The 14,391-nt window shown below is 54.8% G+C and overlaps 1 protein-coding gene across 1 annotated transcript; it reads left to right on the plus strand.

The window, feature by feature from the left end:
• The first annotated feature begins 493 nt into the window (after window positions 1–493).
• Window positions 494–9,330, plus strand: PERM1 (PPARGC1 and ESRR induced regulator, muscle 1). Its single transcript, XM_019470741.1, is given in 5 exon segments — window positions 494–638; window positions 1,251–2,211; window positions 2,214–3,631; window positions 5,594–5,710; window positions 7,560–9,330. Coding segments are annotated over 4 exon segments (2,574 nt in total). The 5' UTR covers window positions 494–638; window positions 1,251–1,252; the 3' UTR covers window positions 7,640–9,330.
• Window positions 9,331–14,391: the final 5,061 nt, after the last annotated feature.

The raw sequence follows: 14,391 nt of genomic DNA on the forward strand, positions 1-14,391 counted from the left end.
CGTGGGACCGCTGCCACGCACCGTGCAAGGTTTGTCACAAGACCGTGACACTGGCTGTGATCTTTTGATGTAAATCTGCAGTAGGCGGGCAATAAGTGCCCTAGGAGAGCTATCAATAGGCGAACAATGCCCCTGAGGCATGTTTTTGTCACCCTAGAAATGGGTAACCTACAGACTGAGGCAAAGAGGTGGGTATGTTGAAAAAAGAACAGTCATTGCCATCCAGATGTCACGCTCCACCTTGTGCTAAAGGCTGTGAGCTCTGTGGCCTGGGCCCGGGCCCCTTTGCTGGCCATCCCACGGAGCAACCCCAGGCAGAGGGCAGAAGCGAGCAGTGGGCATCAGGAGTGGTCCCAGAGACCCCAGAGGCTGTGGGACAGAAACGCATTGGCTGGCACCCTCACATCTTCCCCACCAGCTTCTATATATGGGCCTGCCCTCCCTGAACCCATCACGCTCGGATCTCAAGTGACACACTGGGGAGGGAGGGTGTGTGTGTCTATTTTTAGCCTCCAAATGGATCTGTGCTGGAGCCGAGCTCTCTGCCCCCGTCAAGGGTACAGCATCATGTTGTGCTGGGAGGATTTTCCTGCGTGGCTCTTTGAATGGCTCCATCACCGACTTAGATTGTGGTACAGGTAGGATGCAGCTTTGTGCTCTCTCTGCTTCTCCTGCTGCTGGATCCCCCCTGCTGGTTTTGGGCTCTGTTGCATCTCCCTCCCCAGAGCCACGGGTATGGAAGGGGCTGCTGTGGCTTGCTGAAATGTCCTTGTTCGGACTGTGCTTCATGCTACCTTCATGCATGATGCTGTGGCAGCAGGAATGCTCAAGAGCGTAAATCCCCCACTTTTTTAAATGGGTTGTAGGCAAAAGGAGTAGGAAAGGGGTATGTGAGGTGCAACGCTGCTGTGTTGCTGTGGAGAGAATCCCAAACCCTCTGTGCTGCTGTGCTGGGGGAGCAGAGGCAGAAGGGACCTGAGGGGGGTAGTAGTGGTCTCTCTCACTGCTGGCTGGGTTATGGTCCAGCACAGCAATACCTGTCCTGCTGAGTCTGCCAGGAGCTGCCCTTGCCTCCCACTGATTTCAGCTGGAAACGAGTGAGGATGAGTGAATGCGGATGGTAGGGAAGCAGGGCAGGAACCGGGGAGGAAAGGGTTAGGGGCATACACCTCGGCTATGTCTGCTGATGCTGGTGCCCCCTCCTCATGCCCTGATCTCTCTGGCCCCCTCCCCTTGCTTTGCTGCTGCAGGCATGGATAACTTTGAGTACAGCATCCAGCTGAACGACAGGGACTGGGCTGAATTCTTCTTGGCGTCGGAGGAATGCAGCCTAGCACCGGCCGCCCTGGCCACGGCCGAGGAGCAGGGTCTCAGTGACATTGAACAAGGGGACGGCGTGCCGGAGAGGGACTGCCGCACCAGCACAAACGGGCAGATTGCAGTGAGAGTGGGCAGCAGGCCAGGGCCTGGCACGGGAAGCTCTGCCCCACGTGGGGTGCCTGTAGACGCCTCCCTGTGCTGGCCCACCGGCGGGCACCTCACCCTGCCGGAGCTTCTCTCGGGCAGCGAGGACGAAGCGGACCTGGGCTCGGTTGGCAGGTTTCTGTGCAAAAGCGACAAGCCCAACTGCCCTTCGTCCGCTCCAATGCCCAGCGCACAGGGGAGGCAGCCCCCCTGTCCCCCTGCAGCCACCCTTGCCGGCCCGGCTGGCGGCACAGCCGAGAGCAGCCCAGGGCAGGACACAGCCTGTGAAGCAGCAGCACCACAGCCAGCATCAGCATCGGAGAAAGGAGCAGCCAGCAGCAGTCAGGCCATGGAGCCTCCCAGCCACCCGGCTGGAACAAGCGCCCCTGAACAGGGAGGGGACGCAAGAGGGGAACAGCCCCGTGGCAGCCCAGTGGCGGCACAGCCGGGGGCTCCGGTGCAGGACAGCTCATCAGCACTGGCTGCTTCCCCAGAGGGTTCGGCAAGGAAGAGTCCTAGCAGCGCTTCCCGCTCAGAGCCCAGGCTACAGGGACCCCCGCGTGACCACCCCCCGAGCCCAGTCCTGGAGTCTGCGCCCAGAGCACCTGGCTGCCCGGCACGAGAGGAGGCGAGAGGGGAGAGAGTGGTTGCTGAGCCAAGCTCCCCGGCTGGCTCCTCAGACGTTGTGAGGCCCAAGGTGCCAGGGCAGCTGAGAAGGAGCCGCAAGCAACGTGGAGCCAGAACAGCCCCGGCAGCCCAGTGGCGGCACAGCCGGGGGCTCCGGTGCAGGACAGCTCATCAGCACTGGCTGCTTCCCCAGAGGGTTCGGCAAGGAAGAGTCCTAGCAGCGCTTCCCGCTCAGAGCCCAGGCTACAGGGACCCCCGCGTGACCACCCCCCGAGCCCAGTCCTGGAGTCTGCGCCCAGAGCACCTGGCTGCCCGGCACGAGAGGAGGCGAGAGGGGAGAGAGTGGTTGCTGAGCCAAGCTCCCCGGCTGGCTCCTCAGACGTTGTGAGGCCCAAGGTGCCAGGGCAGCTGAGAAGGAGCCGCAAGCAACGTGGAGCCAGTGCCACCGAGGCAGCCCAGGGGGACAGGGAGCCTGTGGGGGCTGCAGCACAGGGGACTGGCGTACTCGTGAAGGCACGTTTAAGTTCACCATTGTCCTCACGAAAGAGCAAAGGGAAGGAGAAGGCAGCCAAGCCAGCTCCTGTGAAGCTGGGGAGCGAGGAAGCAGCGGAGAGCAAACGGCTGGTGCCCGGCCCTGGCACGGATGAGAGCGATCCAGCCGTGAGCACTCCCCCGAAGCAGAAGGTGAAGGAGCCAGGGACACAGCCCCTGGGGAAGGCAAAGGCCACCAAGCATTCAAAGCCAGGGCAGGCTGGTGGCTTGGGCATATGTGACAATGTGCCGGTGATCCCTGCCAGCGGAGCCGTGGCTCCTCCAGGCGCGGCATGCCAGGAGGCACTGGGGAAGCCTCTCCATCCCAAGAGCGTGGCAGCTTCTGGAGGGGCTGCTGCTGAGGGAGCTCATGGGGAGCCTCCAGCTGAGACCCCCAGGGAGCTGGGCCCCCCTTGCTTTGCAGCCGAGGCCTCTGCAAGGGCAGACACCCTAGACGTGACTTGGCCCGAGATGTACGACTATTTGTTCTGTGACTCCCAAGGGGAAGAAGAAGGAATGGGGAACTCAATGGAAGGAGAGAAAACACCCTTGGAAAGGGAAATATCCTTGCCTGAACTGTATGAATATTTTTTCAATGAACCAGAAGGAAACAGGAAAAAAGTCAAGGGTAAAGACAGGAAGCGAAAGAAGTTCAGCAGCTTGGACCACGCTCCGCTGCAAAATGAGGATCCCGACTCGGCTTCAGTCAAAGACTCCCTGGTTATTTCGGTCCCTGAGGTGTATGAACACTTCTTTCCAGACAGGCCTGGGAACAGGGTGGGCTGGACAGGGATTTTCTCAATCACTCCAGCCTCTGAGGTGAAGAAAGCTGTGGGGGCTTTGAAGTCCCTTCTGCAAAGGCCAATGCATCTCATCAGAGGCCAAGCCCCAGGCCCCCAGGCTCTCGTGCGGAGAGGATCCGGAGAGAAGCTCCCCCTCGTCCCGCTGGCTCCGCTGGGAAGAGGCCAGGCGCGGCCAGAAGGTTTGGACATGGCCCTTGCGCTGACAGGTAAAGCACTGTTACCCCCTGCCCGTTGCCCGACAGCCCCCGCTCGCCGCCGCGCGTAGAGATGTGCCTCTGCCTTGTGTGGTCTCCCCTGCTCCCACCACCCCTTGGGAAGCCTGGCAGCCAGCTCGGGCCCTGCTGCAGCCATCTCCACTCCAGCCGCAGCGGCATTAAGGCCACCGTACAGATGGGAGCATTTTGGTGGGCTCTGCCAGGTGTAGCTGGTCTGAAATCACACTCCTGGCACGTTACCTTGCCACACAGCAGCCCTGGGCTTTAGCAGGGATCTTTGGAAGCGTGGCTAAAGCCACCACCATGACATGCTGTGTCGCATTGGTTCTCTCTTGTGATGCTCACGCTGTCCCTATGCCAAGCGAGTGCTGCTGGCCAGGCCCCACAGGCTGGCTCCCGGTGCTGCAGGAGGCATGGACAGGGATCTGGGTATATTCTGGGCATAACTTGCTTTGCTCCCTGCAAACTCCAGTCCTGGGGCAAAGGTGGTCATGATAGCGTGCATGCAACAGGCTGAAACTCAGTCTGGCCCCAAGTCCCTGTCCTGGGTGATTCAGTTGTCCCCCTGAATAGATATAACTTACTGTGGATCTAATCTATTCTTTTGCACTCTGGCCAAGAAAAACTTACTGAAGTGGATAGCTGCGTTAAACATGGCTGCAAGGTCTGGTAGAGATAGGAATCCCCCATCCCAGTGTCATCCAACTGCCTGCAGAACCACATACCTGTATTTCTGATGAGGGAATGGGAGGCAAAGCAGCAGAATCCTTCTGTACTGAAGAACTCATGCCCCTGAGATAAGGCAATGGCTGCTGAGCTGCTGTCCCGTTAAGGCTGGGCTGCTAATCGATCTAATATTGGTGGGGGAAAAGGTGTGCACAGAGTGGAACATGTTCAAGGCTTCCAGCTGAAAGAGATGAGGGGGACTTTAAAACACACCCTAATTTGAAAACACCTTCCAGAGACCTCAGAGGTTACCTGAACATTAACTGTTACTGGAGGCAGGTAAGAGAAGCAGGAATAAAGGGAGGGCAAGTCTGACCCACTAGGACAGCCAGCATATTTATCTTAAAGCTCGTATGATGCTTACAGCCACGGTGCCTCACAGTTAATATTAAAATCAAACAATGAATGAGTCATCCCAAAGGGTGCCTCAAAATAGAGCTTCCAGTCTGTTTGCACAGAGGAAAAAACCGTTTGCCATGGTCATAGCTAATTAATAAGCCGGCTTTAATTAAAAGCCTGATCAGATAAACATAGGAGCAAAAATAACCTACTCTTGCAACATGTCTTCAAGTTATGCTAGACTGGAACTCCAGCAGAGAACGAAATGCAGAGCGCTCAGGGCTGTCTCCCTCCCTGGTCCTAGCAGGCAGCGGGAATGAGGTGGGATCTGTGGAGAGATGCTGAGCGCTGGTGCTTCTCAGGGGGCTATGCATTGTACTAGAGCTGCGTGCGTCTCGGGGCATTGTCTTGCAGGAAGGCGACCCTGCCCAGAGGGGCCTGCCTGCAGTCCCAGTGCATCGCCCAGGAGCCAGCCCAGGAATTGCTCTCTCCTAAATCTACTCCCCGCTTCCAGCCACCCCACAGGGGTGCACTAGGAAGAAATGCAGGGAGGTGGTGAGGCAGTCGGAGGTCCTGGAGGTGGCACGTCTGCTGGCTGTGCCTCCCAGGCCCATGGGTAGCATTAACAAATATTTGCCTTGGGCTCTTAACAAAGTGTAAAACTGAGGGGGTGAAAAATGTGCCCCTCTCCTTAGGAAACGTACCTGAGTCCTAATTAGACATGTTTGACTTGGCCAGTGGTGAAAAAAGGTCTTCTGGGAGGAAAAATGTGTGACAAAGATGTATTTCTCTGGGAGTGCAAGGGGCTCACTGCCCCAAAGGGACTGGAGCCTGCTGTGGCAGAGGAGGCGTCGTAAAACCCCAAGCCTCATGCTCTTCTTCTCGCAGGGAGGCCTGAGGCTCCGCTGGCGCTGACCCACAAAGACATGTGCCTCGTCTTCTGTGCCTTTGCATCCTGGGCAGTGAAGACCTCTGACCTGCAGGCTCCGGATGCCTGGAAGACCAGTACGTATGGTGCCCAGCCTGGCGGGAGAGGGGTGGGAAGGACCTTGTGGAAGATGTGGCAGGGAGAAAGGCAGGGATGCTAACACACCTAACAGTGCCTATGGGAAAATGCAGTCATTTGCCTGCTTTTCCAAAGTGTCCTGTTACTTTCTAATACCTTCTCTCTCCTATAGAAATGGCAGTCCTGATTCCTACTCACTTATGTTGTTCTTTCCCCACACAAAGTGACTGCTGACCTGAACTGAGCCATAGGACAAGTCTGTATTCCTAGCTTTGGCCCTGATCCATCCAGCCTCTGACAGGGACCAGTACCAGTGTGTCAGGGGAAGAGAGGTTTCTTTAGGATCCGTGCTGGCTAGAACCTGAATCAGGACCTCGAGTATGCAGGTTTATACTCGTCATCTCAGCTAGAACAAATGCACATATTTTTCTAACGTGCTGTAAAGGTATAATCTTTTTTCTAAATAGCTGAAGTATTATCCTGGTGCACTGAGTCCTGCGAGTAAACGGAGCTCTGTTGGTTCCTCTCCTCTCCAACCACAGCATTTGAATAACTGGTGGGGAGAGAGGAAGCTCGGGCAGCACGAATTAGCTGAGCTGTGGCCCAAGGGGTACGGGTCGCTGGATGAGCAGGGCACGGGACAGCCAGTGCGGCAGCCCTGCCCTGGCTGCAGCAGCTGAGCGCGGGGTCCAGCCCCTGGGCACCGGAGAGCCCCCGCCACGGGGCGAGACGCCGGGGCCAGGGCTTCTTGCTGCTTGTCCGGGGGAGGAATGTTCCCCACTAAGGTCACACAGGAAGCTGACACCCCGGGCTGAGAATAGCTCATTAGCTAAAGTTGCTCAGCGCAGTCATCACAAGGAGCTTTTGGCCTGCTCCTCCTTGCCTTCTTAGTATTAGATGGTGGATGTGGCCTCAGAGAGGGTGCGAAAAGCGGGGTATGGGCCTCGTGCCCTCAGGATTGCATAACCCAGCGTGCAGTAAGCACCCCGGCGAGGAGGGGAGGCAAGAGAGAGTTTGACATCCTGGACTAGCAATTCTCTTTCGGCATTTTAGGTTCTAACAAGTTGAATTTCCCTGTCTATGTCCCAGGCTCTAACATGTGAATCAAAATCAAGTCTGAATTTAAACTGGGAAGTCCAAAGGCATGGCTTGGGTTCCCAGTTTTGCCTGGGAACAGATCAGGGGAATTTTACCTCTCTTATAAGACAAGCTAAAAACATTAGCTGAAAGTACAGAGAAGAGCTTGATTCTCTGTGTAATCTCGATTAGTTATTTTTTGTATCTCTATGTTTTCTGATTCTGGGGTTTGGGTATTTTCTGCTTTTGGCTGGGATCAGAGTATCCACAGATAACCCACAAAATGATATTTTTCTTGGCATCTTCCTGGTCCAAACAGAAGTAGAAAATGAAGGGACTGTCCTGAAGCCCTGGTGAGATTTCCTACTGTGGCCTTCTCATCCGAGATTAGACCCATTAGATCTCCACATGAACCTGTATATCTAACCACCACCCATCTCTACCACACGCATGAAGTCTATGTTGTGTTTCCCTTAAAAACAGACGTTTCTTGTGAAATGGTGGTGTGATCCTTGCACCCAAACTATAGGACTAGATGTGGTCGGCCAGGCTGTGGGCAGCTCAGGACTGAACGCACTGGGAACAAGCACAGTGTGGTGGGGATGAAGAGCGAAGGCAGAAGGGGTCTGAGAGAGGGAGGGGAGCGACCCCCCTAGGTCCCATGGACCAGAGTGAGCCAAGTAGCTTGTGATCTTCAAGTTTGGAAAAAGATCTTCAGGTCTGGAAGAAGCACCCAGACTCACTCTGGAAATGTGTTGGGCTCTTTTCCAGTGTTCCTGGCAAGTTTTGGCACGCTTTCTGCCATCCGCTACTTCCGAAGGCAGGTCAGAGAAGGACACCCCCGGACCTAGGCTCAGCGCACACCAGAGGTGCTTCCTGAGGACAGGCGAGGATGGTGGAGGCAGAGGCTGGGGATTTTGTTCCTGGGCAGTGTGAGAAGCCTGGATCCCAGCACCAAGACTTCTCTGGACCCATCCCTAAACGGGACAGGACGTCACAGGAAGCAGGATCCTTCCGGTGATAGTCACTTACAATACGGTAGGCAGTTTGTACCTGTACGGGACAGGATAGGAGCCCAGCGTGGGCTGGGTCTGTTCTTTCTTTGTACACTTCTTGCATACTTGTGCTATCTCCTAGGAGTAGTCACAGTGTCTGTTCCAGGGCGCTGCTTGTCCGTCCTCCCTGCTGAAGTCACGTGGTGGCAAAGGAAGGCACTGAGGTAGTGGAGGGAGGAGAGAGCAGAAGAAACCAGGGAAGTGCTTCGTTCCTATGAAAGAATTGGGGTATCTGTGAAGGGAGAGAGGAGGGGGCTTTGGGGAAAAGCTGTCTCTGTCCAAACATGGTGCTTTGCTAAGCATGTGCTGGCTGCGCACGGCTAGCTGGGCAGCAGCTAAAGAGGGATGGAGGGGCCACTCGTTTGGCAAGACCCAGGTCTCCCATGGCTGGTTTGGCTCACCGCAGGAGGACTCATCCTCTTGGATTTCACTCCAAGAAGTCACGGCTCAGTCTAACAGTTCAGGAGGCTGAGACAGTGTTTCTGTTGCATGTGGCTGCCTCAGCCCTGCTGAGCCAGAGCTGCAGCTGCGGTGTCTGTCCCTGCAGGTGAGGAGCACCTGAGTGAGCACTGCAAGGACACACCTCACCCCCGTAAGCAGAGGAAGGGCAGGTGTCACGCAGCCAGAGCCAGAGGAAGGGGCAGCCGGGAAGGGCCCTGCAGGAGGCTGCACAGGATGGAAAGGGGCTGCAGGGGCAGCAGGGAAAGGGGCTGAGCTCAGGGAAGCCTCAGGAAAGAGCCCTGACGAGGACAGGAGCATGTTGGAGAGGAGGAAAAGGCACATATACATGTTTGGCTCTGACAATCACCAGGTGAAGGGTCTAGATATATCACTTGGTCCCTCCGCTGCCTCCCATCCTAGGGACATAAAGTTGGCGGGGAGGAGATGTCGGGTGAGGAGGTGCTGTGGCTGAGTGTGTAACCTTGTGGGGCTGGAGAGGGCTGGAGAAGACCCAGAACAGAAGATGGGGGGAAAAATGAAAAGGAAGTGGTTTGGTTTCTTCCCTGTCTCTAGTGCCTTCCTGATCACTCAAGGGCATTATTCATGACAGTTTTTCTTCACTCCCAAGTCTGATAACAGCATGAATGTGAGATTTGTTAAGTACTTAGGGACCAGGTCCACAAAGGTACTGGGGGAAATCTGCCCAGAATACCTGTGCGGATCTGCCTATGAGCTTTATAGGAACGGTCTGTGGCAATGTTTGTCTTACGAAACCAGAGAGGAGAGGTTTAGCTCTTTCCTTGTAATGCAGAGTGCCATGCAATTTTAATGTGTGTAGGATTGTACTGAAGACCATGTATTATTGCTGATAAGAGAGCACACTGTACAATTGTACAGTGAGATATGTAGCAGTAAAGAGAGAGATAGAGATGTACAGGCTCTATATGGACTATAGTAGCTGTGTATCCAGTAAGAGGAGTTTTGTGGAGGAGGAGAACAGATAAAATATGCTGGAAGCTTCTAATAAAGATCTATCTCATTTAATACTTCTGTGTACATTCCTGTGTCTACATTGTTTGTGTGTGAAACTGTTGAATGAGTACTGAGTTTTAAAGAATGAGAAATCAAACCATTATGTGTCTGTTGATACAAAAATGTAGGAGTTGATGTGCTGGTTGAGGAGCCCTGGAGGACAGAGTATGCAGGGAGGTGGGCTGCTTCTCCTCTTCTTTGGCTCAGTCCCCATGCCTACCCCTCTGAGACACATCTTGGCTGTCGCATGTCGCATGTCGCTTACAGCCTGATCCAGAGGGCCCTGTCCTCTCTCCTGTCTCAGAAGCACTCAGGACTCGAGCAGCCCCCCTTCAGCCAGCTCCTCCTGGGGTCCCTGCGCAGATCAGTGAGCACAAGTCAATACACAGCGGCAGCTCCCGGGTTCGGTCCATCGATCCTCATCGCCTCTGCCCTCCCCAGTCCCCCTCAATGCAGCCAGGCTCTCCAGTCTGAGCTGCGTCCAGGAACGCCCGGCACTGCGGCCTCAGGCCCTGAAAGATTTGCCCAGCAGACCTCGCTCCCTCCAGTGAGCAGGAGCACGGCAGGCACAGGGGAGGCCGCAGTGTTCGCATATGCTCAGTGTTACTGTTTATCCAGCCATAATCCATTAAGCGCTCTCCGCGTTCTCAGCGGCAGGTGGAAATACAGCAGCCTTGGCATGGCGGGTGGGTAATGGGGGAACAGCTGGAGGAATCAGGCAATTTCATTATGCGGGGCTTTCCTGGGAGACTCACGCGGAGCTAGGCAAAGCAGAAGAAGGTCAGAGGAGGGCAGCAGACAGGTTTGCTGAAAGGAAGGGGTCTCTGGGACTGCCAGCTCCTGTCTCAGGGGGCTCTGGCTCTTCCTGCCTAGTTCCTCATGCAGAGCGAAGTCCCCAGGGTAAGGGACATGGCTAAATCCTGAACGGTCACTGCTGACTTCTTGCTTGGTTTGAATTTTTCAGATTTTTGTGTTTTCTAGCCTTACCACACAAATCTGGAGGAAGTAATGTTTTCCCTTCACTTTGCAGGTGCAGGAACAGTTAATTTCCCTCCCAGCCATGTACCGTACTCCCAGGTGGAGTGCTGGCAGTTAATAAACGATTGTGCTAAAAGTCACTGAATTTAATACTGAGCAAAATGGTTGGGAAAGCTGTTCTGGTTTGTCTCAATGTCTCAGGGATTGCAAAGTTGGCCTGAAGATCTCACTGGAACTGGGAGGGCTTCTGGCCAGAAACCATAATGTTGAAGACACTTTTGATGACATTAGGCCCTCCAGGGAGGTTTGGATGGGGCAAGGCTCTGTGCTGGGATGTGGGGAGTCTGCATGTACCCGTGTCAGCCGGATCTTTTCTAAGCAATGCCCTTGCTTTGGGGACCTCATCTTCCCTGGGGAAGCACTTTTGTTCTCAGCTGCTCCCCACAAGCCAAAGCTGCAGATGTTTGCTGCAAGGGGGGTGCTGCCAGTTCAGCTCACTGCTTGGGCACCTTGAAAGGAATGAGGAAGCTCAGTCAGCTGAGGCTGGGCTGGAGAACTTCACCCTGAATGTATAGCTGCTAAATTGTTGCTGGGAAAAGACTTGTGTGTCCTCTCCTGCCGCCATTGCTTGAAGGCTCTGTGCATGGGTTTTGCAGGAAGCCGACTTGTTCTGCTGCTTGTGGACAGTCAGGCTACAGTCGGAGGCTACCATCAGTTTTCCTGAACTGTACAGGGCAGGCGCGGCACTGACAGGAGGCTGCAGGAAAGCTGCTGGGCAGACAACTAGTTTAGGAGTGTTTTGGGTGCAAGCAGTAATACCAGATACGATCCAGAAAGGAATCAGACCTAGATGTTGCAAGAAGCGGGAATGGTAGTTAATGCTCTGCACTCCCAGTGTCCCAGGCCATAGGTGAGCCATGTGCAGCTAAAACGCTGCACTCGGGGTGGGACAAGTAGCCTCCTGGCTGTCCCTGACCCGCTCGAGCTGGGAAAGGCACGGTGGCACCGAGCACCTGTTTTCCCACTCCGAGGGACATGGGGTATATCTCACTCTCTCAATGCCTCTATCCTAGTGTTCAAATACTCGTGCTAAGTTTCTTCCCAGGAGAGTTCAGTACTCCTGTTATGCTGTAGGTAACACGAGGTGCCTGTCACCTCTACCAGTGAGTGCCCTTTGCCTATCTGTGGTAATTGGTGTCTGATCCTTTAGAGCTTGGGCACCTCCCCCTGCTAAAAGTTACCGAAGGTACCAGATGCTCCATCAGGTTACAGGTGCATTTCACGCTCCTTTTGATCTCTACGGGAAGAAGTGGATGAGATAAATATTTCAGAAGATAGATGTTTTCAGCCCACTGCAGAAGCGAAAGGAAATATTGAAAGATCGTGTTGGTATCGGGAGATCAGCTCCGGGAGTGTCTACTGTGCTCAGTCAAGCAGCAGTGTCTCTAGTGTCCTTCAAGGAAACCAGCCTGGACTTGCCTGCAATTTTAATGCTTGGTTTATTCTCCGACCTTTTAAGCTCTCTCCTCTCCCTCCATGGCGAGGTCATCTTGCCTGTATCTCACCCCGGAGGGAGGAGCCAGCAGCTCACCGTCTTTTGCAATAGCAGCAGCCACCACAATAGAAACGACCTTTTCAGTGCATCTTTGCTGCCATGAGACTGTTTTCCCTTCACCAACGAGAGTGTCAGTGCTGGAGGTGGGAGCTGTGCCATCCCACCCCGCTTCCTTGCCTTGCACGTAGCTCCCACATCTGACACCTCGTCTTGCCAAGCAGATGAAAAAGTCAGGCAGGTGCACCCTCACATATAAAAACCGGGCAGGGGACCCCCCAAAACCCGCCTCCGTATTTCATCTGGCCTTGAGACGCCATGTGCCACCCGGCTGCCGGAGTCCCGGCCTGCAAGAGGGCTGCGTCTCTCCCGCCTCTTCTGCAGCGATCGGTTTTGCCAGAGCAGCTCCTTCGCTCTTATTTTTGCTTCCTCTCTCTGTAACAAAACCAGAGCAAAGCTTCCCGTGGACATTTCTGCTAGGCCATGTCTGCGTCATGACTGTCTTGCCTTGAGACGCCATGTGCCACCCGGCTGCCGGAGTCCCGGCCTGCAAGAGGGCTGCGTCTCTCCCGCCTCTTCTGCAGCGATCGGTTTTGCCAGAGCAGCTCCTTCGCTCTTATTTTTGCTTCCTCTCTCTGTAACAAAACCAGAGCAAAGCTTCCCGTGGACATTTCTGCTAGGCCATGTCTGCGTCATGACTGTCTTCTCCCCGCACTTCAGAGAGATTTCTGAGGGCTCGTGGTACCGTGCCAGACCCGGGAGTGCCAGCACAGGGAGGCAGCGGGCAGAGGAGACGGAGCAGTGACCTCCCTCTCATCTAGGACTGACAGAAATGCCAGTTGCTTCAGTCGGTCGGCCAGCCGTGAGAGCATGACATATTTTGGTGGATTCCCCCACCCACAGGGCAGTGAGGGAGTTGCTCATCACAGACTAGAGCAAATCCTGCACATCCTCAACTCCTCAGGGCCTCTGCAAGGGAGGCGCTGGGTTTTCCGAGCAGGAACAGGGAGCAGATTTGCCCAGCGGGTCCTTCCCCGACATCAGCCGTGGTTTCAGGGAGCCGCTCGCAGGCAGCCGGCAGGAAGAGACACGTTCATACAAAGTGCTCACCAAGGAATTCCCAAACCTCGAGTGTCTTTGTAAATACAATAAAAAGATCGGCAAGTCCACGCACAGTGAAGGAGCGGGAGCTGGCCGGGTGGGCTGCTCTGCTGCAGCTACACCGTGCCTTCAGTTACGGGGGCTTTTTCTCCAAACTCCTGAAGCCAAACGAGCAGGTCACAGGCTCTACTTTCTTTTTTAAAAGCACCTCTCTGCTGTTTATTCTTGGAGCAAAAGAAGTTTGAAATTGTGCCTTGGAAATCAGAAAGCAGAGAGAAATACAGCAGCCCGTGGTGTTTCAATACTTCTCTGGTTTTTCCAGCTATGGTTTCAGAAGGCAGGGGCTGCCATTTCAGCGGCAGTTTGTTATCACAATCCTTAATTGCTACGGGGTAGCTGTGAAGAAAGAGCAGGCAGCAGGCCTTAGTGGTCAACTGGACAGCAGCACTCAGGGATGGGATACTCAGGTCCTGTGTACACCCACAACCCCGCTCTCTCTTGGTGCAAGCCCCTGACGGTGCCCGTTTGCTAAGGGCATGCTCACATTTCATCCCGAAACGCTATGTTCTGCGCCGGGCAGCAGCTGGAAGTAGCTACACTCTGCCCCAGAAGTATGGCAGGAACAAGGCAATAACTCAGGCACAGACGCACGAACAGAGAGATGGAGTTCAGGACCTGAAATAAGAGCCAAACAGACCACGGCAGCTGCGCACAAAAGCGTGCTGGAAAGCATGAGAAATGAGCGGCCTGCATGTTGAAAGGGCAGCATTTGAAAGAGTGACAAATTTAGCCCAGATGTAGCCGGGGAGGAAAGTTGCCATTCTGGGAGCAGGACTAAAATTGCTTTAGAAGCTGGGTCATGTCTCTGCAGCGTTTTGAAACCAGGATCTCGCACCTTGCTACTGGTGGCCCTGTGCAGGCGCATGTCGCTGTCACCGATCAATGTGACTGCACATGGCAGCTTGGGAGAGCTGCTCACCGGGGGACAGATACACCAGGCTTCTGCGGCCAACACATCTACCTCTTGCCTGGTTATTCAGTTTCTTGAGCACTTCTGGCTGCAGCACAAACACCTGCCAGCTTTCCAAGTGTTAGCACCTTCCAGCAGCCGCTGCTGTGGGTTGCTGACTTGCACAGAGCAGTGTGCTTGGGAGGGCAAGCCCTCTGCCTGCCCTGCTGCTCCCAGCCCTAAGAGATCACTGAATTTTAAACTGAGGGCCATATCCAGTTCCTCACTGGTCTTCTCTGCAGAGTAACTCTGCAGAGGCAGCCAGGACACCTGGTTTTCTGCCCAGAGCAGATGCAGGGACAGAAGTGGCCTACAGGCATCTGGATGCAGTCCTCAGGATGGTATTTCCTTGCCAAGCAAGCCCCTGCTGTGGCCAGCTCCCCTTCCCAACCAGCTTTGTAGAAAGCGGCTGCCATGAAGCGAGGTCAGACTGAC

The sequence above is a fragment of the Aptenodytes forsteri genome, unplaced genomic scaffold, assembly GCF_000699145.1.
Source record: "Aptenodytes forsteri isolate BGI_AS27 unplaced genomic scaffold, ASM69914v1 Scaffold16, whole genome shotgun sequence".
In the NCBI taxonomy this organism is placed as follows: Eukaryota; Metazoa; Chordata; class Aves; order Sphenisciformes; family Spheniscidae; genus Aptenodytes; species Aptenodytes forsteri.